The 24,484-nt window shown below is 45.2% G+C and overlaps 9 protein-coding genes across 9 annotated transcripts; 4 read left to right on the top strand and 5 right to left on the bottom strand.

The window, feature by feature from the left end:
* Positions 1-71: 71 nt before the first annotated feature.
* On the bottom strand, positions 72-1,122 carry SAPINGB_P000268 (uncharacterized protein; the record flags this gene model as incomplete). Its single annotated transcript, XM_031994992.1, has 2 exons — positions 72-1,028; positions 1,075-1,122. The coding sequence occupies 2 exons, from the start codon at positions 1,120-1,122 to the stop codon at positions 72-74; spliced, it is 1,005 nt and encodes a 334-aa protein (XP_031850883.1).
* A 288-nt stretch (positions 1,123-1,410) lies between these two features.
* On the bottom strand, positions 1,411-2,433 carry SAPINGB_P000269 (uncharacterized protein; the record flags this gene model as incomplete). The annotated part of the gene is made up of 1 exon (XM_031994993.1): positions 1,411-2,433. The coding sequence occupies one exon, from the start codon at positions 2,431-2,433 to the stop codon at positions 1,411-1,413; it is 1,023 nt and encodes a 340-aa protein (XP_031850884.1).
* Positions 2,434-2,788: 355 nt separating this feature from the next.
* Positions 2,789-3,307, bottom strand: SAPINGB_P000270 (uncharacterized protein; the record flags this gene model as incomplete). The annotated part of the gene is made up of 1 exon (XM_031994994.1): positions 2,789-3,307. The coding sequence occupies one exon, from the start codon at positions 3,305-3,307 to the stop codon at positions 2,789-2,791; it is 519 nt and encodes a 172-aa protein (XP_031850885.1).
* Positions 3,308-3,944: 637 nt separating this feature from the next.
* SAPINGB_P000271 (uncharacterized protein) lies at positions 3,945-4,451 on the top strand (the record flags this gene model as incomplete). The annotated part of the gene is made up of 1 exon (XM_031994995.1): positions 3,945-4,451. The coding sequence occupies one exon, from the start codon at positions 3,945-3,947 to the stop codon at positions 4,449-4,451; it is 507 nt and encodes a 168-aa protein (XP_031850886.1).
* Positions 4,452-5,073: 622 nt separating this feature from the next.
* SAPINGB_P000272 (uncharacterized protein) lies at positions 5,074-9,312 on the top strand (the record flags this gene model as incomplete). Its single annotated transcript, XM_031994996.1, has 1 exon — positions 5,074-9,312. The coding sequence occupies one exon, from the start codon at positions 5,074-5,076 to the stop codon at positions 9,310-9,312; it is 4,239 nt and encodes a 1,412-aa protein (XP_031850887.1).
* A 130-nt stretch (positions 9,313-9,442) lies between these two features.
* Positions 9,443-12,886, bottom strand: SAPINGB_P000273 (uncharacterized protein; the record flags this gene model as incomplete). Its single annotated transcript, XM_031994997.1, has 2 exons — positions 9,443-12,733; positions 12,788-12,886. The coding sequence occupies 2 exons, from the start codon at positions 12,884-12,886 to the stop codon at positions 9,443-9,445; spliced, it is 3,390 nt and encodes a 1,129-aa protein (XP_031850888.1).
* Positions 12,887-13,310: 424 nt separating this feature from the next.
* On the top strand, positions 13,311-14,263 carry SAPINGB_P000274 (uncharacterized protein; the record flags this gene model as incomplete). The annotated part of the gene is made up of 2 exons (XM_031994998.1): positions 13,311-13,367; positions 13,445-14,263. 2 exons carry the CDS (start codon positions 13,311-13,313, stop codon positions 14,261-14,263), a joined length of 876 nt encoding a protein of 291 aa, XP_031850889.1.
* A 384-nt stretch (positions 14,264-14,647) lies between these two features.
* Positions 14,648-19,978, top strand: SAPINGB_P000275 (uncharacterized protein; the record flags this gene model as incomplete). The annotated part of the gene is made up of 2 exons (XM_031994999.1): positions 14,648-14,849; positions 14,904-19,978. 2 exons carry the CDS (start codon positions 14,648-14,650, stop codon positions 19,976-19,978), a joined length of 5,277 nt encoding a protein of 1,758 aa, XP_031850890.1.
* A 356-nt stretch (positions 19,979-20,334) lies between these two features.
* Positions 20,335-23,442, bottom strand: SAPINGB_P000276 (uncharacterized protein; the record flags this gene model as incomplete). The annotated part of the gene is made up of 1 exon (XM_031995000.1): positions 20,335-23,442. One exon carries the CDS (start codon positions 23,440-23,442, stop codon positions 20,335-20,337), a length of 3,108 nt encoding a protein of 1,035 aa, XP_031850891.1.
* Positions 23,443-24,484: the final 1,042 nt, after the last annotated feature.

Here is a 24,484-nt window from a genome sequence, read left to right on the forward strand (position 1 = left end):
TTTTTTCTTTCCTTTTTTAGTCATTATATTGTACAATATCCATCCATTAATCAATTTCCCTTTTATTTTTGTCACTCATCATCTTCATAATCGTCAATCTCCGTTGGTTCTTTTGGTTCCTGGCCTTCAGCCCACTGCGTGACGTCGTCTATGTATGAAAGAATTGTTGCGATGGAATCTGGGCTGCGCGCATTCAATGGTAAAAACTGGACCATTCCAAAATCGTCAATAAGTTGAGCAATGCTGGTGTTAAGAGCATGGAACTTGGGATTATGGTTCATGGCGGCATCGGCCTCATCGGCCAACAGTAACGGGTCTGGGTTGAGGAATCGCTTAAGATCGCGCTTAGAAACGGTGCCTGTACCGCCAACACTGGGAGGAACAATAGCAGCGGGACCTTCTGGGTTTGGTTCCTGTTGGTCTGCTGTTTCCGGGTCGATAAGAAGCTGTCTATTAGCAAGAGTATTTCTTCTTGTTTCCTCATCAATAGACGAGGATTTGCTTGAGGGTTTGTGTGCAATTTTGGTGCTAGGAGGGTCTGTGATGAGATCCATTTTGGAGAGCACGTTGATGTGCGGCGTTTCGAGCATCATCATGGCAGACATAGCAGAAAGAGCACCTGAAAAAAACTTGGCTCTATCGGTGACAAAAGGGGCCTCAAGCAGGTAAACTACGCATAGCGACATATTGAGCTGCTGCTGCAGATGCCGCACAATTGTTGGAAGCACGGGAATATGTGTGTAAAGCTCGATTTGGCCCGGACAGTCGAAAATCAGATACTCGTCGTCGTAATCACCAATCTCGTCGTCCAGCCAGTCCAGATTTTGCAACAGAAACTCAAAGCAATAAACTAACCCACCGTTTGGTCCGTATTCGAGCTCTTCCATCACGTCCGCAAGCGAAATCAAGTCCCGGATGTCGACGGTGAACTCGTACTGTGACGGTTCAGCAGCAGGATCCAGGTTGACGAGATGAGACCGGCGGCCCACGCTTTGCATGTGAGAGATAAGTGAGTTACAAAATGTGCTCTAGAGAGTTAGAGAAATGAGATTTCAAAAATTGGAATGAACTTACTTTTCCGGCACCGGCAGGGCCCAGAACTAGAACGCCTACGCGGGACATTTTTGTGTGTGAATGTGAAGGTTCTGGAGATCGCGTTTTATTTTGGGAGGCGAGTTTTTTTATTAAGCAAAAAAATAAAAAAAAAAATAAAAAAAAATAAAAAGATTTTCAATTACAACATTTGTTACAGAAATCGATCACGTGCTAGATCGCCAGTTCAAATCCAATACAATGTTTCAGACAAGTTTCTATTCGGCTCCAAAAAAAAAAAAGGCCTCTTAAGATTAATTTTAAAAAAAGTTCATCTTATACATGACTTATATATATGTATGATATTTACCAATAACTCTAATAAATCTTTTTCTTCTCATCAATGCTGATTGCACCTGCACCTGCAGAGACAACGAGGATAAGGCCGCCAATTATACTGAGGATCTGGAAATGTTCGTAACGGAGAAAGTCTCTAACTGGGTTGTTGGGATCGTAGCGCCAGTACTGGTTGCTTGTGAAGTTGCGCCAGAAGAGCATGATGACAAGAATGGCTGCACTTAGACGGGCTTTGTAGCCAATGACAACAAGACCACAGGCGGCAAGACCAAAAATGGAAGAAATGATGCGGGCTGCGGTGCGCTGTTCAGCAACAACGTAGGCCAAATAAAGGAAGATTAGAAGAATGCGGCCTGCAAGCTGGAAGTACTTTGCACGATTTTTGTCGTCGACAAGGGGGAGGCCTGGGAGCGAAATTGCACGGCGATCTTTGACAAAAGCAGCGGAGAGGACCATGAGAAGACCGCCAATGACGGAGAGGTTGCGGAAGAAAAAACTGAGATTAAAAGCAAGACCGTAGATGATTGCTTGAGAGATGACGACAAAGGAGAGAGATGCAACTGCTGGAACGAGAGACTTATGAGCGACAACTAGAGAGGATGAGACAAACATGATAACAATGTTGATTGCAAGGTAGACGACGGTGATAAATCTCGGGAGACCACGGTATCCGGAGATGTAGGAAACCTGAGAGTTCCACTGAGAGAAAATGCGGAAACCGTCCTCGTAAAAAGTAGCGACGATGAAAAAGCGTCCGATCAGGGGGAGGAAAGGCTTAAGAGGAGCGCCAATTTTCCCGAGGAACGCGTCGAACTTTTCTGTGTAGACATGGGCAGCGGCTTTCCAAGCTGCAAACCCGGATGCCGATTGGGAAAACGAAAGATCGGAGGACGAATCGGTGGGTAGAGGACCTGGAAGAGGAGGAGCAACGTAGTTTGATCTGAGGGAAGCCATGGAGGCAGTAGGGCGGAGAGATCCGGGACCACCAATGTTTGAGGAGACGGACCCGGACGATGAGAGATCGTATGCGGAGGGTCTGCGCATAGGATGGTTTGTTGTTGGTAGTTGGTAGTTATTTTTATTACCCAAAGAAAACGACATTTTTGACGCCAAGAAAGAGTCGAAAAAGGATACTGAAGAAGGGTCTAAGTGGAGATTTTTTTTTGAAAAAAAAAGTGAAAAAAAAAAAAAAATAAATAAAATCTGGCTTTGGGTGGATTTGGTGGAAAGAAAAGAAAAGATGGGAAGTTGGTGATGTGTTAACTAAAATTAACAAGAAGGAGGTTTACAGGTGGGCAGGTAAGTTGTGGGAGTTAAATTGTGGGGCTATGTGAATATTACAGGAAGTCAACTACTACCAAAAATAAAATAAAATAAAATAAAATTGGGCCTGTTTCTTTTAAAGCTGTGAGCCGTACTGGATCTTATTATCTCCAGGAACAAATGTGCCTTGGTTAGCATAAGGTGGGGGGTTTGAAGAAGACGTAGAAGGTCCAGAATAGTTTGAAGGAGCAGGGGCATAGTTGTTGTGAGTGGTGTTGGTATTGGTGTTGATGTTAGCGTTGGTGTTATTGTTGTTTGAATAAGCTCCAGGCATGACACCGGACTCAAGAGCACCAGGATCATCTGAGATTTGAGTATATCCTCCAACAGTCGGGCCTTGGGCATCAGACTGAGCAATGATATGGTGACGAGAAATCCAGTCCTGGACTACAGGGACACCATCATCTGGGTATTTAAGAATGATGTACCAAGCGTGAATGATTCCTGGAAAGGCACCGAGGAGAGTCAAGACAATATTGATAAGAAGATCTATGGAGAGTCCCATTTTGACGAAGACCGGAAAAGGTGGGATGAAGAAGGCCAAAACGGCCAAGAGAAGGTCCGATGTGATAGGAATTGACGAGCTTCGAGGCATTTTTATTGAAAATATATTTGAAAGAAAGAGGACGACTGGAGGTGATAAGTGTTAAAGGAATGAAAAAGACGTCTTTTTTGGTTGCTTTTTTTTGGTGTTGTTGAGTAAGTTCTTTTTTTAAATTTAAATTTTGGCGGGTGATATTAAGTGGATTGTCAATTGTGGTTTGGGAGTTTTTTTTTTAGAATAGGCTTGTCAAGCACCAGATATTAACAACAATAATCTATTGAGAAAAAAAAAGTGAATTCAAAGAAAACAAATGAAAATAGTTTATTTTATTTAATATTTATATATGAAAAAATGTCGTTTTAAGAAGTTGAAAGGCCTTTTGAAAGAGTTCTTTTACGAGGCGCAGACATTTTAAATCGATCAGAACTGTGTCAGTCCACGTGATTGAAAACCACACAGCCGCACATCAATATACACCCTAACCCACTTGCATAAATTCACACTAGCCTGGCGACCACTTAAACGAGCTTCAAAAAAAAGAAAGTCAAAATCATCGATACAATACATTGTCAAAAATCAAATCACCTAAAATTGAATCACTTAAAATCCAAAATCCAAAATCCAAAATCAAATTGTGAAAAATCAAATCACCCAATAGACTATTTTTGCCATTTATAAACTAAAAATCATGACTATAATAGCAACAACAAGAAGAAGCCTTTCGTGGGCTCTCCGCATAGGCTGCGCAGTGCACGTCATCCATACCTTTTTCTACGAGATCTCTGAAACCCAGGGTGAATCCATGCTGCCGACACTCAACTACTCGGGTGACTTTGTACACACAAACAAACTTTGTGCACGCGGCCGTGGGTGTCAGGTCGGCGACATGATTGTGGCCTTAAAGCCTACAGACCCAGCCCAACGTGTGTGCAAGCGTATAACAGGTATGCCTGGAGATATTATAGCTGTGGACCCAAGTGTGGACTTTAAGGAAAACAGAGGAAAGGAACCAGCGTATATTAAAGTTCCTGAAGGGCACTGTTGGGTCACCGGTGATAACTTGTCAAGAAGCTTGGATTCGAGATCTTACGGCGTGTTACCATTAGGACTAGTCAAGGGAAAAATAGTGGCAGTCAATACGCGAGATGGAGCGTTTCAATGGTTGGGTAATTCTTTAAAGCCTGCTGAAGATTAAAAAAGAATACGTTTAAGAAGAAATTTTTTTGACTGGTTTGCTGGTTGGCTGGCTTGCTGACTGTTGTTGTCGGTACCAAAATTTGTTGTCTTGATGTTATTTTTTTTTGTTTTACGGGCCGGGGCCTTGTCATTCTTTGTGAAAAAATTTCGCACTTAAATTTTATTTCTAGAAACCAGTCAGCCAGTCAGCCATTCAGCCATTCAGCCATTCAGCCAGTCTAGTCAAACGGCTAGTCGGCCATTCAGTCACTTAACAAGTTAGCGACATTAATTAATTGTAATTGTTAGAAAATAGCCAAATTACTGGCAGCCATTTATTTAAAAGGCCTTGGTGGTGGTGGTAATATGTATATCCTGTAATTCTAATCCTTAGTACTTTTTTATTAATACTACGCTTTGGTATACCACTTACCTACTTACAGCACACTCTTTTTTTAGAAAAAATCTTTGTAAAAAAATCTTTCTATAAAAAAATCCTCTTTTTTTCCATATTCTCCTCTCATTCTTATTTAAAGCTATATAAATATTCTATATAACGGGTTATACCAGATTTCCATATACATTTTACACAGCTAAGTCATTAATTTCATCATCAAATAGAAGACTCCTTTTTTATTTAAATGCAGCAACAGCAGCAGCAGCAACAACAACAAAATCCTTTGCAGCTTAGCGGCCAGCAGCAACTTTCAATGCTGCCCCAGAACCGGCCATCCGTTCGCAGGAAACCTGTCCGTAGAGTCCCAGTTTCTGGTGCTTCTTTATCACCATCACCATCTGCTGGACTTTCGGACTCTACACGCAATTCACTTTCGCTTTCTCCATCAGTTTCTCCATCACCGTCCCGTCGTAGGTCGACTTTTCTTTTAGATCCATCGGATCTTCAACCGTTGGAACCAATATCATCGCCATATACAAATTCATCCTCTGAGAATCAGAATAAGCAGCAGCAATCCTTTGTTGAACAAATACAACCAGCAGATGAACAACAACCAGTAAAATATCATGTATCGTCTATGATTCTAGATGACGATGATAATAGCCATACCATTACCGCAAAACAGTCTTTGGCTATATCGGCGTCAAGACGCAGCAAAGCCAGCGTAAGCACAGTAAGAACAGCAAGTACCATGAGCACTATGAGTACGGTGAGCTCTGCCAGCACAGCTATTTCATCTGCAGGGGGCGGGTTTAACGGGTCTAGCGATTACCTTGGCAGCTTTAAGAATAGAAAGCCTCCAGTAAAGGCTTTGGCTGGCAGCATTAGCAATAGTACGAGCAACAGTAGAAATAGCAGTCCATCACCAGTTGTTCCAGTAATAGATTTTGAATCCAATAACAAGAAAGAAAAAAATTCAAACCAAGTGCCTGTCAATCAGCAAATTAAAGAATATTCTAAAGACCTTGGAAACAACGACAAAGAAGAAATTAAACAAAAAATTCAAGTTGAAATAGAACATGAGACCCCCAGCAAAGCAGTTAATCAAGTCATATTTTTTGATAATGTTTCTCAAGAGCAAGAACCACTGGTTGTGGGAATCCCGGAAGAAACAGCCAATCAATCAATTGAAACAGATGCTGCCCAAGCTGCTTTCACTGATCAGCAACAGCAGAAGTTGCTGCAACTTGAGCTTGAAGAACCACCAGAAAAAGCATTTCAAAAAGAACCACCAGTCCTGTTGAAGGTCACAAATCCAGATTTCAGTTCGGACTTTGAACAAGACTTAAAGGAGACACTGCATCAACCTCCATCAATAATACCGTCATTAAACCAACCAGGTTTATCAGCCCTTCCTCGGCCCTCCTTCACCAGATCCATGCATGCAGATTCTCAAGACACAATCACATTGACAGCTCCAGTCTCGCCGGGACTCCAGCCCAAATCAACAAGATCGTCATTTGGTGGAGGAGGCGACTCTGGGGAATCCAATTATTATAGCGATGCTGGGGGGTTCAGTGATAATGAAGTGCCTTCTAATTTACAACAGCCTACTCAACCAGAACCTTTTGCAAAACCACCACCACCGCCAGAACCTACGCTGTCATTGCCATCTCCAGAGGTTGGCGCGGCTCGAGAAACATTGATTGTCGCAGAAGCTTCCGATGATGTTAAAAATGAAAATGAAAATAATTCTGAGGTTGACGCTGAAACCGCTGAAGTCACAGCAGCAGGTCTTTCCGCTTTAGACAAAGGTTTCAAACCTTCTTCTAAGGCACAGCAGCTAGATTCTCCACTATTGACAGCAGCAACAACAGCAGCAGTGACAGCAGCAGCAGCAGCAGCAGCAGCAACAACAACAACAACAACAGAAACAAGCTTATTAGATTTAGGCTCAGACTCAACAGCAGCGCACACAAAACCTTCTTCACCGCCACCTTCTCAAGCACCACCACCACCTCCTCCCTTTAACCAACAACCTCAACAACTTCCACCACCACCACCTGAGTCCCGTCAGCCCGCCGACAAAACCCCCGACGACGAAGTTGACGAAGCTGATGAATCTCATAAAACAATCAACGAAGACACTGAAGAGACAACAGACAATCAGGATCTTGTCATGAACTCAGCGCTTTACCACAGGAAATCACCTTCAACTGGTTCCGCGTTCGACTTTGGTCTCGAGCCCGCCGGCCGTGTTCCTGTCGTCATTGCTGCTCCATCTTCTTCTTCTTCTACAACAGCTACACCGTCATCTTCATCCACTAACCCGATTTCTTTGAATTCTTCTGCATCTCCTCCTTTTGATGCTCAAAATCTACACCCCTCCCATACTCCAAGAGCCATGACGGCGCCGGCTCAGCCGCAAACAATAATTAGTCCGTTCAAACAACAGCCGCTGCAACAGCCGCCACAACAATATCCCGGGTCTGCTCCGGTCCAGCAACAGCAACCGTCGATGCACCCGGTGTTCAATAATCCATTTGTTCTTCAACAGCATTCAACAGCAAACTATGCCTCTACAAATACCCAGACAATCAATAACAATAATCCATTTCTTATGAATCAGTTGTTGCACCCGGTCCAGCCTCAGACACCAGCACCGCCTCCGCCTCCGCCTCCACCTCCACCACCAGTACTACAACAACAACAACCGCAAACCCTCCAGCCCAGACCGGTTTACCCACCTCAGTTCCAACACTCCCCGGAAACACCGGGATCATCCCGTGTTGGCACCGGAGTTTTTGCACAACAACAACTACAACAACAACAACAACCTACAACTCCAGTTTCTGCGCTCACTCCACTGCAACCACCTGAATCTCCAGTACCTCTAGCACCATCTGCAAGCCCGGAACGTAAAGTAAATCGCAGCAATAGCAACCCACATCCAGTAACGCCGTCTGCTCAAATTTCAGCCGCAGTGGCAGCAACACCTCCAGGAACAAAAGTTCAAACTCTAGGCCAACAGCCTTCCTCGCTTGCCCCACAAACAATCGACCATAGCAGATCCTCAAGTCTCCACTCAAATAGATCGGCACGCTCAGGCGGCACTCCCAAACTCAAGTCGTTCCCGTCAAACCTGTCTTCCTCTCAACAACAATATCCTCCACAACCATCTCCAGGACTGAACCGCAATATTTCCACTTCATCTACACCTTCTTTCTCTCATAAGCAGCGGCTATCGGCAGCTTCTGGAGCTACGGGCTCTAGTACGAGCGGACACGCTCCGCTCACAACAACATCGTCGCATAACAGACTCAACAGCACTTCTTCACGCGTGAGCCGTACGTCGTCTGCAGACTCTCTCATGCCTTCGCACTCGAAAAATTCGGGATCCTTTTATGTACGCGAACTTAAGCGCCGTGCTGCTACCTTATGGTGCGACATCCCGTCCTCGGTCTGGGGGTTGCCCATTGGCATTGCTGACCTGTCAGTTAACCCGGGCGGTCACTCGAGGTTCTCTGGGTACTCCTACGGAGGCTATTCTAACGGATATGGCGGTCCCATTGGCGACGGAGGAGATTCCAATGGCGGTGAGGGATACGATTATGATAATGAGGGCTATGACGACCACCACAATAAACATAACCTGCCAGCACGAGCTCTGGCGTATTACCACCACCATATTCCAGGAGGCGGTAGCGGCAACTCCGGAGGATTCAACGGAGGGTTTAATGGCGGCTCCAATGGTGGAGGTAGCGGAGGCGCTAGCAGCAGTGGGGGCAATGGCAACGGGCTGGGGAATGGCATACCTGGGTTTGGTGGAAATCAAAGCAACTCCTTGTCTTTGTCGTCCAACATGTCGCTGACAACCACGACAAGCTTGACTGGAACAAAGAGCAGTCACTTGGCAGCTGCTGGAAAGACGCTCGTGGATATTCGCCACTCTCACCTGACGCCACGCCTACTTGCCAGCGAAATCGATGGCACCGGCGATCAGTTCCCTTACCGTAACCAGTGGTCGGCCAACAACCAGACGACCACAGGGTCAAGTCCCAGCGGAGGTGGACCTAGTTCTACATCGAGCCACAGCTATAGTCACAGCGGTGGAAGCATCAATAGCAGTTTCTTTGGAGCTTCATCCACACCATCAAACGACTCAACTACTATCCATGATGAACAGAGTCACAAAAAACTTGGCTCAGCTGGGTCTTTGTATCCTACTGGCGGCAGTGGTCCCACTCGAGGGCCGTCTGGAGCTAGCACGGCAAGCGGGGCCAGCCGTGGACTTGTACGCGCACCTAGCACAGACTCTCTTAAGAGTGTACAAGAACCTGGCGGCAATATCAGGCTTTTTGTGATGAATCCAGATGCTGCGTCGTCCTCTTCGTCATCAGAAGAGTCGGAAGAGTCGAGCTCTGAGGGGTCGAGTGATTCTTCGAGTGGTGATGATGACAATGACGATGACGAGAGTGAATAGATTGAGCTCAGGGCTCTTGATTAATGAAAAAAAATTTTTTTTCTTTCAAGTTTTATCTTTTTTTTAGACGTGTAACTGTAGTCCTACAACAAAAATCATTATCATTAATGTATATACAAATTCCTTCCATTTACATCAAGGTAGCGCGAGCCCCTACTTCGGTGCTGCTTTCGCCGGTGGGCATGTCTCCGCTACGGCCTGACACAAACTGGCGGTAGATACCAGCGAGTTTGCGTTGCTCCGACGCAGAAATGGACGGTTGTGTGTCCTGGAGCGACCGGACCAGATGCCGGGCCTCGATTGTAGCCACCTTGTTTGGTGTTGAAGCAGTAGTAGATGCTTGTGATGATTTGCCTGCGACGGGCTGTGCGAGAGCTTCCAGTTGTTTTTTGAGCCGGGCCTTTTCGGCAATTCTAGCACGCGCGGAATGGTCCTCTGTGCGTGTTTGGAAATACTCCACGTCATCGCCGTCCGTTTCATCTTCTCCTTCGTCAGCATCATCGTCGTCGCCTTCGGGCAAATCAACCAAGTCGTGAATCGCATCCAGGTACGCATTATATAGCACGGCTTGCAGGTCGGCGCCAGAGTATCCTTGGGTTTGCCGTGCAACTTCTGCCAAGTCCACACTCTCTCCCAGCGCCATTTGTTTGTCTGCATGTCCGCCGCCGCTCGCAACGGCTTGCAAAATGTCTAGCCGGTCCTCAAAGCTAGGCATATCGCACAGCATCGCCTTGTCAAGACGACCTGGACGCAATAGAGCCGAATCGATCAGGTCAGGTCGAGAAGTTGCTGCTAGGACGTAAACGCCATCCAGGCCCTCAGCACCATCCATTTGCGTCAGCATCTGGTTCACAACGCGGTCAGTAACACCTGTTGAGTCATGGCCACGCTTGGGTGCGATTGCATCAAATTCGTCGAAAAATAACACACAGGGTCGTGCGGCTTGAGCTCTTTCAAAAAGATCACGCACAGATTGTTCGGAGGCACCAATGTATTTGTTGAGAATCTCAGGACCCTTGACAGAAATAAAGTTGAGCCCGGATTGTGAAGCGACCGCAGATGCAAGTAGGGTTTTGCCACATCCGGGGTAGCCGTAGAGCAACAGTCCAGACCGCAGACGCAATGGAGCTTTGGCAAAGACCGGTGCATAACGGGTGGGCCATTCGAGGGTTTCCAGCAGCATTTTTTTGGTCTCAGCTAGACCGCCGATTTCAGCCCACGCAACACCAGACTTTTGCAGCTTGACGCCACGTAAACTAGCGGGAACAAACCCAGCAAGCGCTTGCATAAAGTCATCCTGGGTTGTTGCTGTGTCAACGGCTTTTGTTTCCACGCGTCTTATGATTGTCTGGTGCCGTGTGCGCTCCACAAGAGTCCACAGATCGCCTGCTTGGTATCCTTCTGTGGATCCGGCAACCTCCAACATGTCGAATCCGGCGTCAGGCACCATACCGAGCTGCCGCATTGCTTCGCTAATAACTGCGCGGCGCACCTCCTTATCTGGAGACTTGAGGGCGACAGTTTCCTCAAACACATGGGCTGTAGTCAGATGTGCGTGCACACTTTCTTTAGCTTGAACGGAAGCGAGAATGCTCACAGGTCGTGCAGCCATTGTTTCACGGGCTGTGCGTGCAAATACCTCTGCAAGTTGCCGGGCCTTGGTGCCATCGGCATGCTCAACTTCTGCGGGGACAAGGGTATCGAAATCATCGAGCACGATGACTGAAGGTGCGTGCCAGGAGGCTTCAAGAAGTGCGCGTCGTAACAAGTCTTGGATGGAAGCCACAGGGTCTTCTGCCCGGGGGCCGCAAGAGACGTGAACGACGTGGATTAGGTCTGTGACCAGTCCACGCTCCACAGTTTGCAAAACCGCTGATTTGCCTGACCCGCGGGCGCCGTGTACAAGCACACCAAGAGAAAAGCCAGATCTAAGGGCATTGTTGATTTCCGCAAGGGTCTTATCGATGCCAACTACTTGAGAAGAAGACTCTTCAGGGGCCAGGGCAGCCTCGAGAGAAGATCCAACTGCAGATTCGGCTTGGATCAGGGGGGTACCTAGTTCAATGGCGAATTCCAGGGTAGTTCCCGGTTTGATCCAACCTTCGGCGGACTTGAGCTGAAGCACACCTCCATGTTCCAAGGCAGGAGAGGCTGGAGGCAAGCGCATGTTGTGAGTGATGGGACCTTGGAGGATTTTTGCGGATTCGAGGAGAGCACGTAAAGCAGCGGCTTGTTCTTGTCGTGCAGCTTCCTTTTCAGCCAGTTGTGATTCTGGGGTTTTCCCTGCAGCAGCAGCGGCAGCAGCAGCGGCAGCCGATCTCCCAAGTTTGACTGGTCCCGATTTTGAAGGTTTTGATGGAGCAGAGGATGTCACATAGGGACGTACAATCAAGGTTGAGGGTGGATGAGCAAGAGGCTTGAGAGCAGCCTCAATGCGGACAACGTTACCTACAGAAGATCCTGCTACTAGAGCCAAAGCCAAAGCATGAGACAGTGCAACATGGTCTTGTGGCGGGGCATCTGAGGTAACGACACGTGCAACAATTTTATGACTAGCATAGACAACTTCACCGGAGTCATCATCTGCAGGAGTTCCTTCTGAGGAGACAACTGCATTTGGATCATCTGATGAAGGTGGAGCAGAAGCAGAAGTATTTGTAGAGGCAGCAGCAGCAGCAGCAGCGGCGGCAGCAGCATTGTTTTTAATGGCTTTGGGTCGAACAATACTAACAAAGACATATTCTGGGGAACCCAAGGGTGTCAGGGAATCTTGATCAACAAAGATGCGGTAGTCGGAGGTATTGTTAATGTCTTTGGGAAATGATTTATGTGGAAGAGAGACTCCTCTTAGCAGGACACAAGGTCCGGAGCTGCGGTGGCGACGGGAGTTGCTACTAGCGGCGATTGATCGGTTGGATTTAGACTTGGAAGAAGATTGTTGGGGTTTCTTGCGAACTTTGGGAGCAATTACAACTTCTGCATCGGCAGAAACTTTTGCAAAGTCAGAACCTGGAGGCAGTGGAGGTTCAATTTTGAGCACAGAGAGGGTTGCGATGGAAGTTGATGAAGGGAAGACAACGACGGGCTGGTGGGTTGCTACAGCACGGACTTGATTGAGCATGCGGGCCTCGAGGTACTGGGCATGAAGTTCAATTATTTCCCAGTCGGAAGCAGATTGGGGCTCAAGGTAGATTGTGCGAGCGATTGGGACAGATGAAGCGCTATGAACGGTGATTGAGAGTGGGGTTTGAGGATTGATTCCGAGGGCTTGGGCGAAGACGGGGTCAAGTTCGACAAGTTCTGCACCTGTATGGTCGGTGCGACTAGTCATTCCTGACCAACCAACGTATGCATGACGTTTGGCAGATTTGGATACACGGCCAGTTGACCATGAGAGGTCTAGGACTACATCTTGGACGTTCTACATGTGGGGTTAGTTAGGTATGAGTGTAGTAAGATGGAAGACAATACTTACAATGTTTGAAGAATAGAGGAGAGTAGCTATAGATGGAGGAAGATTGACCAGATTAGATCTGAGCGATGCGTATGCAGCAGATCCGGTATATGTAGCCATTGTTTTGATGGTTGGGGGTTTAAAAGATTGAGGATGGCTTTTATAGGATTATTTATGGGACTATTTATAAATTTATATGGTGGAGTTGAAAAATTCTGGCGATTTGTGGAGACCTTTTTTTGTTGTTGTTGTAGCACAAAAAAAAAAAAAAAAAAAAAGTTCATCTCGAGCCGAGGTTAATAATATTTAATCACGTGACATTAGCTAACTGCTTAGTAAGAGAGTGTACGGCTGGATTTCGCCGCGTGGCCATCTTTTTTTTTTTTTTTTTTTTTTAAAAAAAAAAAAAAAAAAAAAAATTCATCAAAATATAATTTAATATAGTTGTTGTATATAGTTGTATAATACAAAGCTAACAAACAAACAAGCTGCCAAAAAAAAAAAAAAAAAACTCAGCTTACCTTCCCCAATTGCGCAGATAGTTATGATGGACTTGGAGTTCCTGTCAAAGATCCTGGGCTGGTCCTACTTTCTCTGCTGGGTAAGATCAAAGTCTTATTTTTTCTATTTTATATTCCCCACAGAAAACTAACTCTCTCTTTTTTTTTTTTTTTTTAGGGCCTGGCTTCTTATCCTCCTATCCTCCTTAACCTCCGCTTACGCTCAGTCGAAGGCATCTCGTTGGACTTTCTTTACCTCAACATTGTCGGTTATCTCTGCTACACAACAAGCATCTGCCTGCTATACTTCAATCCTCTAGTTCGCGAGCAATATGCAGATAAATATACCCCTAAAACCCCTCTGCCACTGCCTCTGCCACCAGATACAGCCTCTTCAAGTCCAGTACCAACCCCACACCAGCGAAACTACCCCTTGATCCAGATCAACGATGTTGCATACACTGTTCACGGTCTCATCTGTGCACTTGTAGTCTACGCACAGGTCCACTTTGCCGGTTTTAAGCGCCATAAGTCTCAGAGAGTATCCAAGTATACACAGCTCATTCTAGCTGCTGTTGGAGCAATCTGCATCGCCATTGTTGGCAGCGTGCTCTATATTCCGCATGCTACGGATCTCACGCTGCTCGATGTTGCGGAGGTCCTGGCCTATGTCAAAGTTGCCATGAGTACCGCTAAACATATACCCCAGCTGCTTTACAATCACCAACGCAGATCCACAAAGGGTTGGGCTATCCAAACAACAGTCCTCGATGTCTCCGGTGCAGGTCTCTCCATCTGCCAGCTCATTCTGGACGCATACCGCAGTAATGACATGGGAAATATTCTCGGAAACACGTCAAAGCTGTCTTTGGCGTCAGTCACCATGATGTTTGGTGCTATATTTCTTATTCAGCACTATGTGCTTTATCCAAGCACCCGGCCTCCAGAGGTCATTTGTCTTGATGGAGGTCTCAATAAGCAACTTCATACTTCGTGACATCTTATTTTTATTTTTATTTTTTTTTTTTCAATTTATACATATAAATAAAATGGTATAAAATATATACACTAATATACAATAAAAAGCTTCCTTCTAGAATCCGGTAGTCGCGTGGTCTTGGTTGCCGAGATAGTTTGAAATAGAATTTGATGGTTATGGTTGGTTGGCTGGTTTTGTTTGTGGCTAACAATTTTTATTTTTATTTTTATTTTTATTTTTATTTTATTTTTATTTTTTTTGTTTTTTTTGTTTTTAAACCTCCCAAAACTTTTTTAATCACCGTCATCATCACCACCAATAATTTGGGCTTCTTTCACGTCATCACCCACAACATCCACAGGCTTCCCTCTCCCCTATCAACCATAAAATGTTATAGCCAACATGTCCCGCTACGGCAATCTTATCTCTTCTTCTATCCCGCATCACCACCACCAGCAACACTCGGCACAGACCTCTCAACGCCCGCCAAGTGGTTCTAGGTCCTCGCTATCTTCCAGAGATGACCTCTCTTCTCAGCGTTATGTCTTGGCCCAACCGGATGGCGTTCAGCCTCTGACTGATCAGAAAACCGCTAGCAACGAATGTAAGTTACGATTTTTTTTTTTTTTATTTCCCCATGTACCTTCTAACTCTATAGACATATACCCTGACTTTTTCCCATGGCGGAAAACCGCGCAGGAAGACGACATTGTCGTTAAACACCTCCACAAGGGCTATGCTGTCCCTCCTCACTTTGTCGATGAATACCTATCTGCTCGCAACCCAATGACTTCCATTCTCCACCAAGCTCCATCCGTACTCGCTCTTTCTTATCTCATGTCTAACGCTATGAAGGTCCGCGAACGTGCGCACCGCTTCACCTCTTCTTCTACCTTCAAGCCACCACCTCGATTCACTCTAACCGAACAAAAAAAAGAAGCTTGGCTTCGCGACCTGGCGAATCCCACAATTCCACTTCGCAAGCTTTCACGTACAATCCCACACGGAACTCGCAATAGGTCGCTTCTCGAGCAGTGCTGCAACAAAAATATTCCAATATCCCGAGCTGTCTGGTTTGCCCGTTGTGTAGGCGCTAACGAACTACGAGGACTTAAACGAAAAGGCGCAGCTGCTGTGGCTTCTTCAACAGGATCTTCATCTTCTTCATCTTCTATAAACCCTCAGTCTTCTGAAGCTGCTTGGATCCGCGAATGGACCGAACAAGTCACCGAGTACATTGAAAAAATAATACGGGATTTCCCGTCAAAATCAAGACAGCAACAATCACAACAGCCCATTACCATTACCACCGCCACTACCACAACAACAATACTAACTTCATCATCTCCTAATGAAACTTCCGCACCTTCTCCACATATCATGACTTATTCATCTCCATCTCCTTCTGCAAGGCCTATTGTGGCTTCTCCATCAACTTCATCTCCAAGTGCTTCTTCTCCTTCTTCTATACGTCCAACTACATCCTTCACTTCTCTAAAACAGCAACCACCACTACCATTACCACTACCACCACCAGCCACAACGTCATGGAAAGCTAAACTAGAATACATGCTGCGTCTCTCTGAATACCTCTTTGCTGAAGACCTCTTAGATAAATCTCTTTTCCTCAAATGGTGTATTTCTTTTTTTGAGTTTTGCAGTATCCAGGAACTCCCATCAGCACTTCTCTTCCTTAAACCCTTTTGGAACAGTATCCTCCGTTCTCCAGCTCTTTCAAGAACTCTTGCTCTCGCTCTTTTTAAACGTTATGCAGCTGTCTCTAAAGATCTCGAGCTCGCGCACCACCCCGTTTGCATCTACATCCTATCTCAAATAGCAGATTATGTCAAAACCCTCTTTATTCTTACCCCAGACATATTCGTCATTCCAGCCCATTGGAAATCAATAGGCCCAGTTCTTTCCCAAATCCTAAAATCAAACTCTTCCCCAATGCACGGGAAAGAACTTGAAGAACTTTTTACTTTTATATCCACCCGCAACGAAAACCTCATTATTGCAGACTCCTCTCATGTAAGGGCTCTGCGAAATCCCCATTTCCTCGTCATTGACGCTCTCGATCGTGCTACTCTCCCTTTTGACTGGCATGCCATTTCCCAAATCGTCACTTCTAACAACCTCTCCGAGCACAATATACTTCACACAGCATTTGAATGGGCTACCACCACTTCCCGCATCGGATCTGGGCGTTTATATGCATGTCTTTCTCTCGTTTCGTACTGGCGAAGCCCACCATACCAATGGGACGTTTCCTCTGCCTTTATGGACTTTTTGGAATCAATTAAAAGTGCCTCCGATTACGACATGAACAATGTGTACGATCTCATCACAGAGTTTTTGGACCGCGATTGGTTCTGCATTTCGACCTACCTGCGACGTCTAATTTCCTCGGGTGTTCTTTTCATACCGCGAATGCGCAGCCTGGCCCAAGCACAGTTCCAAATTGTAGCCAATCTGCCTGCCCAATTTTTCCCAACTGACGTTCGGAACCAGCAAATCATGCTACTAAAAAGTCTCGATCTTTACGATGACCATGCAGAAACTTTAAAATTACAAAACGTGTCACAACTTTTGCTGAACAACCTCGATTTCTTATCACCAGATTATCTACTCTTTGATTCTTACGAATCTCGCGAATATAATGAACTTTCCAGAATTGTCTGCGACCAAATCTCGGAACTTACTCGTGGTAGCCAAATCGAGCTTTCCCTTTGGATTGTCAATCTTCTTTTCGAACAACTCGACCGCGGCTTTGTTCCAACAATTTCTCAATTCTCCCTATTGCAAAATACTTTTGAAGCTTTGAGAGACCCCAAGAGCTTATATCGTGCTATTGAAGCAATTATACCAAAAATAACCTCGAAACCTGACCCTCTCTTTGCCGATTCTGCGCCTACTTTTCTGGGCTTTTTGGCAACATCGATCCGTGATAATCTTTTTTCTTTTTCTGCAATCGCCGATGTTAATCAAATCATTTACCTACTTGTAGTCCAATACAAAAGCCTCAAGAATAACCGCAACATGCCTAGAGGTCTTTGGGATTTGGTTCAATACGCTTGGTACTGCATCCAACTATGGTACTCGCAAAATAGCAGCAAGGTCTACGGAATCTCCCCCGATGCAGCCCCCAATATCAACATTGATCTTCGAAACGAGCTTGAGGATTTGCTAAAACCAGGAGGCCCGGGCCCAGGAACTGGCCCAAATGTCCCTGCAATTAACACTCTATCACCAATGTCAGACTTTGTTCCGGATTCAGTCACTTCCGCAGCAAACAATGAGCTCAATGATCTTTTTGAGTCCGATGACACGGTCGACTTACAAAACATGGCGTTTGATTCCACCTCGGTACCCAAATACTTCTCTACAGTTATTTCCAAGTTCCTCGACGCCTGCGGCTATTCCCAAGATTCAAATACTCCCAAACCATGTGATCCCAGCGAGATTCGTCACTACATTAAAATACTGCAGCGGTTGCGCGAGGCTGATGTTGTAACCTTCAACAAGACATTGGTGAAATGGCTACTGGAAAAAACTGAAGTGTCTCTAAAGTACCCACTGCCAACAAACCTGGCCTACAACCCACTCGTCATGAAACGCGTCATGCTTTTTCTCATTGTCTATGACTGTATCTCCCTCGTGGCTCTTGCAGACATGTTTTACCAAAGGCAAACCCAGCTCGAGCATCAGTACTCACAAGCATTGCAACTGTATCAGCAGCAGTACGCGCACGCACATGGACCTGCAGCGTCTACGCAAAACGCCCTTCACCAAATCCATTTGCAAAGTCACCATCTCGACCGCCAAAACTCAAGTGAAGCCCAAGACTTGCAGGACACGCAGCAAGACCCGGCCTCGGACCAAGCGCTGCAGCTCATCAAACCTGCTGAGCTACCTGCTCTTGGACCGATGCGTCTACTGCTCGACCTTGTTTCAGTCAAGTTTGTCAATGACGAGCAGTTCCAGCTCAAGGCTTCTGAGAAACTTGCTCTCAACATGCACAGACACATTTTTCAAAGAGCAAATCCTGTTTTGTATGTCAAATTCATTGTGCACGAAATTATTCGAGGTTCCAGTTCAGGCTCCATGCTCGACGAAAATGATGCCTCGTTTTCGGAGATTTCATCTTTCCTGCTTTGGCTTTCTATCGCCGACATTGACAAGTTCATCGAATTTTTCACAGAGCCCATTATCAAATCCGGAAACGAAAGGGCAATCGAAGTGTCTAACAAAATTACGGCACACTTGCTTCAAACAACAACCACAACAAAGATTCCTAAATCCACGGAAGCTGACAATATCACCGACGTGGCCTCAGAACTCGTCAAGCTTGCAGCCATTTGTAACGATTTCAACATTCACCTGTGCCAGGCCCATTTTCATACGGTGTTGTACATTCTTCAGGCCAGAATCACCAAACCTCTTCCCAACCCGCGACTCCAGCGGAAACCCCAACCCGAGGAGTTTTACGACCAAGCAGTGGCCCAGATTCTACAGCTTATTACAGTCAACACAGCACTGATTGAAAAGTACGAACCCCGCACTATTGGCGATATTATCGTCCACCTGTCGCTGCCGTTCAAAAGTAGACTACTACACCGTGCAGAGCTTGCTTTTTTCCAAAAATCACTGGACTATGAAGACAATGGCACCCATTCACAGTTGGCCTATCTCTTTGAACTCATCGACGCAATTGCAGACTCGTCCCAGGTAAACACTCTTGCAACAAACCGGGTAGAGTTTGCAGACTTTTTAGGTCGCATAGTCATGGCTGCCGATTTGTTTTTCCCAACACAAACCCTGTCCAAAAAGGGAAAAGAAGAAAATGATGACGAAGAAGAAGAAGAAGGCCCCATGCGCAAATCGATTTTGCTTCTTGGGAAAATCATTATGATTCACAGCACAGCACTGGCCAGTGCCGAAGACTCGCGCGGGCTTGTCGGAATGATACTTTCTGGACTTGCGCGACTCTTGCACTCGCAGTATATACAACATGACAAGAAAAACCTTTCCGGGTTTCTTTTAGATGTGGCCAATGCAGTGCGAACCTCTGCCACCGGACTCAGCACAGCCAGCAACAGTGGTCCTGGCGCTGATGACGACGCGCACCCGGACGTTTGCAGCCGCCAGGGCAGCACTGTCAGCAGTCCTGCAGCCACCGTTGGCGGGGTGACTCCTGGTGCGACCTCGGCCGTAGTAAACCCAGGACTTTCATCACGGTTTGGCATAGACCCGTCGTCGGTAGCTAACTCGCCAGTCGCATCTGGACCAGGTGCAGGAACAGCAATGCCTTTGTCTGCAAACACTACGTCCAACAGCTCTGCTAACACACCTGCGCGGCGCATGTCGCTTTCTATGTCAGCGGGCAGCGCAGTAATGGCATCAGGATCGGGTACTGAGATGATGTTTCTAGACGGCAGCGACAGCGGTCATGGGTCTGTTACTGGGGGCCCGCCAGACCGTGGGGTTTATGCGCTCGAGCGGCAGTACCAGCAGCAAGAACTTTTGCGGCGACTGTACTTGGAAGAAGTTAACAACCACGACACGTATCTTGCGGATCTGATGCTGTTTCATCGTGCGACCAACCGACGCTCGGAAATGAATGTGCGCGCGTTTGATTTGCTGGAAGATAGCAGCACCAAGATGCAAGCTAACGATGTGGCTATTAATCTGCAACTGTTTGATGGCATTGTGGAAAAGTCCAATCCCAAGTAATATGGGGTTTTTTCTATTTTTTTTTTTTTTCTTTCAATATGATACCCCCCCTTTTTTTTTTTTAAAAAAAAGAAGAAACGAAGTTTTAAAACTAAATATAAACTAAATTTTTAATGTTTAATTTAATGGACTACTTTTGTATTTTTAAAACATTCACTATTCGGTCTTTTTGGTTCCTGAAATTCTATTTTTTTTTTTAAAAAAAAAGTTTAATTTGATTGTTGATCCAACAAAGTCAAAGAATATTGATTTCATTCTGTTTAACTATTCCACCCTTATTCAAAAGCAATATACAATTTCCCTGTTACGACTTTTATTATACTGAAACCTTTATATATAATATACCAAAATATTTATTATAATTGAGCCATAAGCGAGTTGACATACGGATTCGTATCCATTTTTCCCTTAAAATCATTCTTGTTAAGAACTTCATTCAGCTTGGCTAAAATTTCCTTACTGGTCAAATTATCCCCAGAACTTTCTTCCAAAGGCCCCACTGCCTTGGCCCACTCTTTAAGAACTCCACGCAGCAACTCTGACCCATCATGAATCTCCTGGTTAGAAAACTTGGCCTTAATTTGCTTCGTCATTTTGGCGCCTTCCTCAGTCCCATCATCCTCGCGCTCAAAATCTTCAAGCTCTAAAGCCTTGCGTTTAGCCATGCGAATAACCTTGGGCGGGAACTTGACCACCTCGGCCACATGAATACCAAACGACTGATCGCTTACTCCAGGCTCCACCTTGTACAACAGCGTGATACTTGGACTACTAAATACATCGCTGTCTTGGCCTTGGGTAGTCCCTGGCGCTGCGCTATGTGAAGTTTCCATGGCCAGTCTTGTTTCCACTTCTCGAACATGAGCCACCACGTGCAAATTGCACACGCTTTTTGGGTACATATTTGCGAGCCCTGTAAGTTCTTGGAAATGTGTTGCAAACATTCCAAAGCACCCAATCTCACGTACAATGTGTTCGGAAATGGCCCAAGCTAAACCAAACCCGTCATATGTGCTTGTACCACGACCCAGCTCGTCAATCACAATCAAACTATCACGCGTTGCACTTTTAAGAATAGTTGCAGTTTCAAGCATTTCTGCCATAAAGGTCGACACGCCCTTGAGCTGTGAGTCGCCAGCACCCACTCGTGCAAGAATGCTATCGAAAACAGTCAGTTCGGCACCGCCCTCTGCGCAAGGAACAAAGCTTCCGACCTGCGCCATAAGCGCAATGACGCCAATCTGGCGAATGTAGGTACTTTTACCACCCATGTTGGGCCCTGTAATAATGAGAAATTCACTTTCGTCACGTACAAGTGTCACATCGTTGGGAATAAATCGCATATCATCTTGAGCTTCAAGACACGGGTGACGTGCCTCTTTAAGAATAGTGCGCCCGGAACCACGCGGGTGCATCTTGGGGCGCACGTAGGGGATGGGCGCAAACACAGCAGCTTGTGCAAAACTTACAATGACATCGAGATGGGCCAGGACAAGTGACAGGGCTTCAAGCACAGGAGAATATGTGGCTACAATGCCAACAACCTCGCGGACCAGGCCAGATTGGGTTTTGTTGTATTCGTTGGACAAGTCGTTGAACTCTTGACTGAGAGACTTTAATGATCGGGAGGTAAAATAGACGCCAGCTTTTTGGGTCGACAGCTCAATGTAACCAGAGTGAGATCTCAGGCAGGACGCATCAGTGCGGGTTAGTCGGAAACACCACCCGAAAACGTGGTGGTTTTCAAGTTTTAATTTCTTTTCGCGGTCTACGTTAAGGTCGTCACTTGCACGAATGTGTTCGTCATCAATTTGTTCTCGCAGCTCGGCCAGTCTATCACGGATTTCCTTTAAACGATCGTCAAAATCAGGCTTGATAATAAATTCGTGGTTGTCCAGGGCCTCCAAGTCAACTGTTGTTTCAACCAGCTCCTGGAGTTTTTCGAGGTTTTGGTAGCAGCTTTTGATGCGGCTCGTGTAAAGTTCAGTGATGATAGCTTTGGCTTTTAAATCAGAACCTTCCAATTCCTCGTACTCGTCAAGAGCAGTAATCAAGTTTGGCAAGCGAATCACCATTTGGTAGATGCGTACGACGTCTTCGAGAGACGCAGCGTTGCGCTGTAACTTGCGGACAAGTCGTGAAATATCTGGAATAGCGTTTAGACACTCACTTTGCAAGGTTTGCCGCAGAACTGTGTCATTAACAAAGGCCTCGACTAGAGTATGACGAGATTGGATTTCTTCGATATCCATGAGCGGCTGTTTGAGCCACTGTCCAAGGAGTCGTGTACCTGCAGCTGTTTTGCATCGGTTCAAAAGTCCAAATAGAGACATAGACTTGGAGGCATTGGGGCCTGTGCCAGAAGAAGAAGTGGTGCCATCGCGAGGGCCAGGCATTAGGTTAAGGGCTTTTATGGCTGATGCATCCAGGCGCATGTACTGTGACAGGTCGTGCTGGACAATAGAAAAGTGACCAAACATTTCTGGTTGGGACATAAGCTCTAGGTACTTAATGAGGGCTGCGGTGGCACTCATGGCACAGGCTGAGTTAAGAGCTGGGAGAGCAGAAATAGGGATGGAAGTTTGAGAGAGTAGTTTGCCTAAGTCCTGCTCAATATCTCTGGTATTAAAGTCGGAAGACTTGCGCGGAGTGATGGCAATGTCACATCGGTCCAAAAGCTCCGTGACTTTAGTAAGATCTAATGCTTCAGGTGAAAGTGAAGATCCTGCTGAGGGGGTACTGTTAAATGCAGGTAAGACGCACTCTTTGACGCCGAGCTGGATAAGAACAGACTCGAGATTGGAATAGAGATCATTGTCGAAAAACTCAAAAACACCGATTTCTCTGGCAGTGCAGTCAATAAAGCAGATTCCTACAGCTCTGCCGGTGGCAGACCCCCCTGATGATCCAGCAGTTGGAGCAGACCCACCGTTAGCAGCACCGTTTCCGCCCCCACCAATGGTTCCACCAATTGTATCGATTTTTTTTGCTTGAACCTTAAGGGCAATGACAATAGGCTTTTGGTCAATCTGGTTGCCTAGGAGCTCCTCGACTTCAAGTAGGTTTCCTGGCGAGGCTTGCTTGACGACGCTCCAACGGTTTGAACTTCCTGCAGCGGCAGCGTAGATTTCGATTTTGAGACCTTGATTGAAGAGCGCGTCCTTTAGAAAGTTTTGAAACACAGTGGCGGACATGGAAACGGACGGCAAGCCCTTGTCGAATTCTTCAAAGGAAGAATTTCCAAGGTACTTGACGACTGAAATAGTGCGATAGACATTTTCTGCAATGTAGATGGCATCTTTGTAGTGTGCCGAGTAATCGTCTCCACGTTCAAAAATGCGTATAACTTTTGAATCTGAGCCCTCCTCAGACTCTTTTTTGTCTTTGTTGACAAGGCCACGGTAAAAGACGAGAAATCCGTTCTCATCACCTTTGTCTAGTTTAAATTCTGGACGAGAGGCCATGGTTATAGGTTTGTGAAGAAGATAGGTTGGTTATGAAGATATGAATGGGGAGAGAAAGAGAGAAACAATAATGGAGGGTTGGTTGGAGTATTTGTTTATAGGCAAAGTAAACAGTGGAAAAAAAAATAAACAAATAAGACACGCGTGGATTACCCGGCTTAAACGCGCGCTTTACGCGACACGTGAGTAATTAACGCGTATATTGATGAAAAACGCGTTTTTTTTAAAAAAAATGAAACATCCATCTTATGAGCCCCAACTTTGCCAATTATTTAAACAAATTCAAGAAGAACCTGTTAAATCGAGAACTATTAAAAATTTTAAGTCAATAGAACAAATAGAAAAAAACTGCAGGTTTTATACTGTTCCACGTGACCTTGTCAATTAGAAACCCTATTTGATTGCATGTTTGTCTGAAGAGGGAAGAAGAGAAACGGTTTTTTTTTTGACATATGAAGTTATGGCCATTGGAACCGGGGAAGTTATTTTTATTTTATTTTATTTTATTTTATTTATTTTTTTTTTTCTTTGGTTAGCATGAAAAAAGTAGATCTGTTTATCAACCATGAAATATATTTACTTTTGTAGAAGAAAAAAAAAGAAACAAGAAAGAAAGAGAGGTAAATTTTTTTTTATTTCATAGATATTTTTTATAACGCTAATTGATGAGGCACAAGCGAAACACACCAGGGTTTGGTGTGGTAAACAGAAATATATATATATATATATATATATATACAAAATTAGGGAATATCATGGAAGATAATGATAAAAACATCCAAAACTAGTTAGTTTAAAGAAATTCTGAAATTCTTATTCTGAAAAAAAAAAAAAAGAAAAATAATATTTACAAAGAAAGTTTTTTTTTATTTATTTAAAAAAAAATAATAAAATTCTCTGGTGATTTCATCTGTCAAAGTTTGAAACAAAAGACCAAAAAGTCTTTTTTTTAAGGACAAATCAATGCCAAACAATACTCGTTATGAAGCGACTTATTTATTTCAGCTTCAAAACATTTATTTAAAAAATGTTTTTTTTTTTT

This window comes from Magnusiomyces paraingens, assembly GCF_902498895.1.
Source record: "Magnusiomyces paraingens strain CBS 517.90 genome assembly, contig: contig1, whole genome shotgun sequence".
In the NCBI taxonomy this organism is placed as follows: Eukaryota; Fungi; Ascomycota; class Dipodascomycetes; order Dipodascales; family Dipodascaceae; genus Magnusiomyces; species Magnusiomyces paraingens.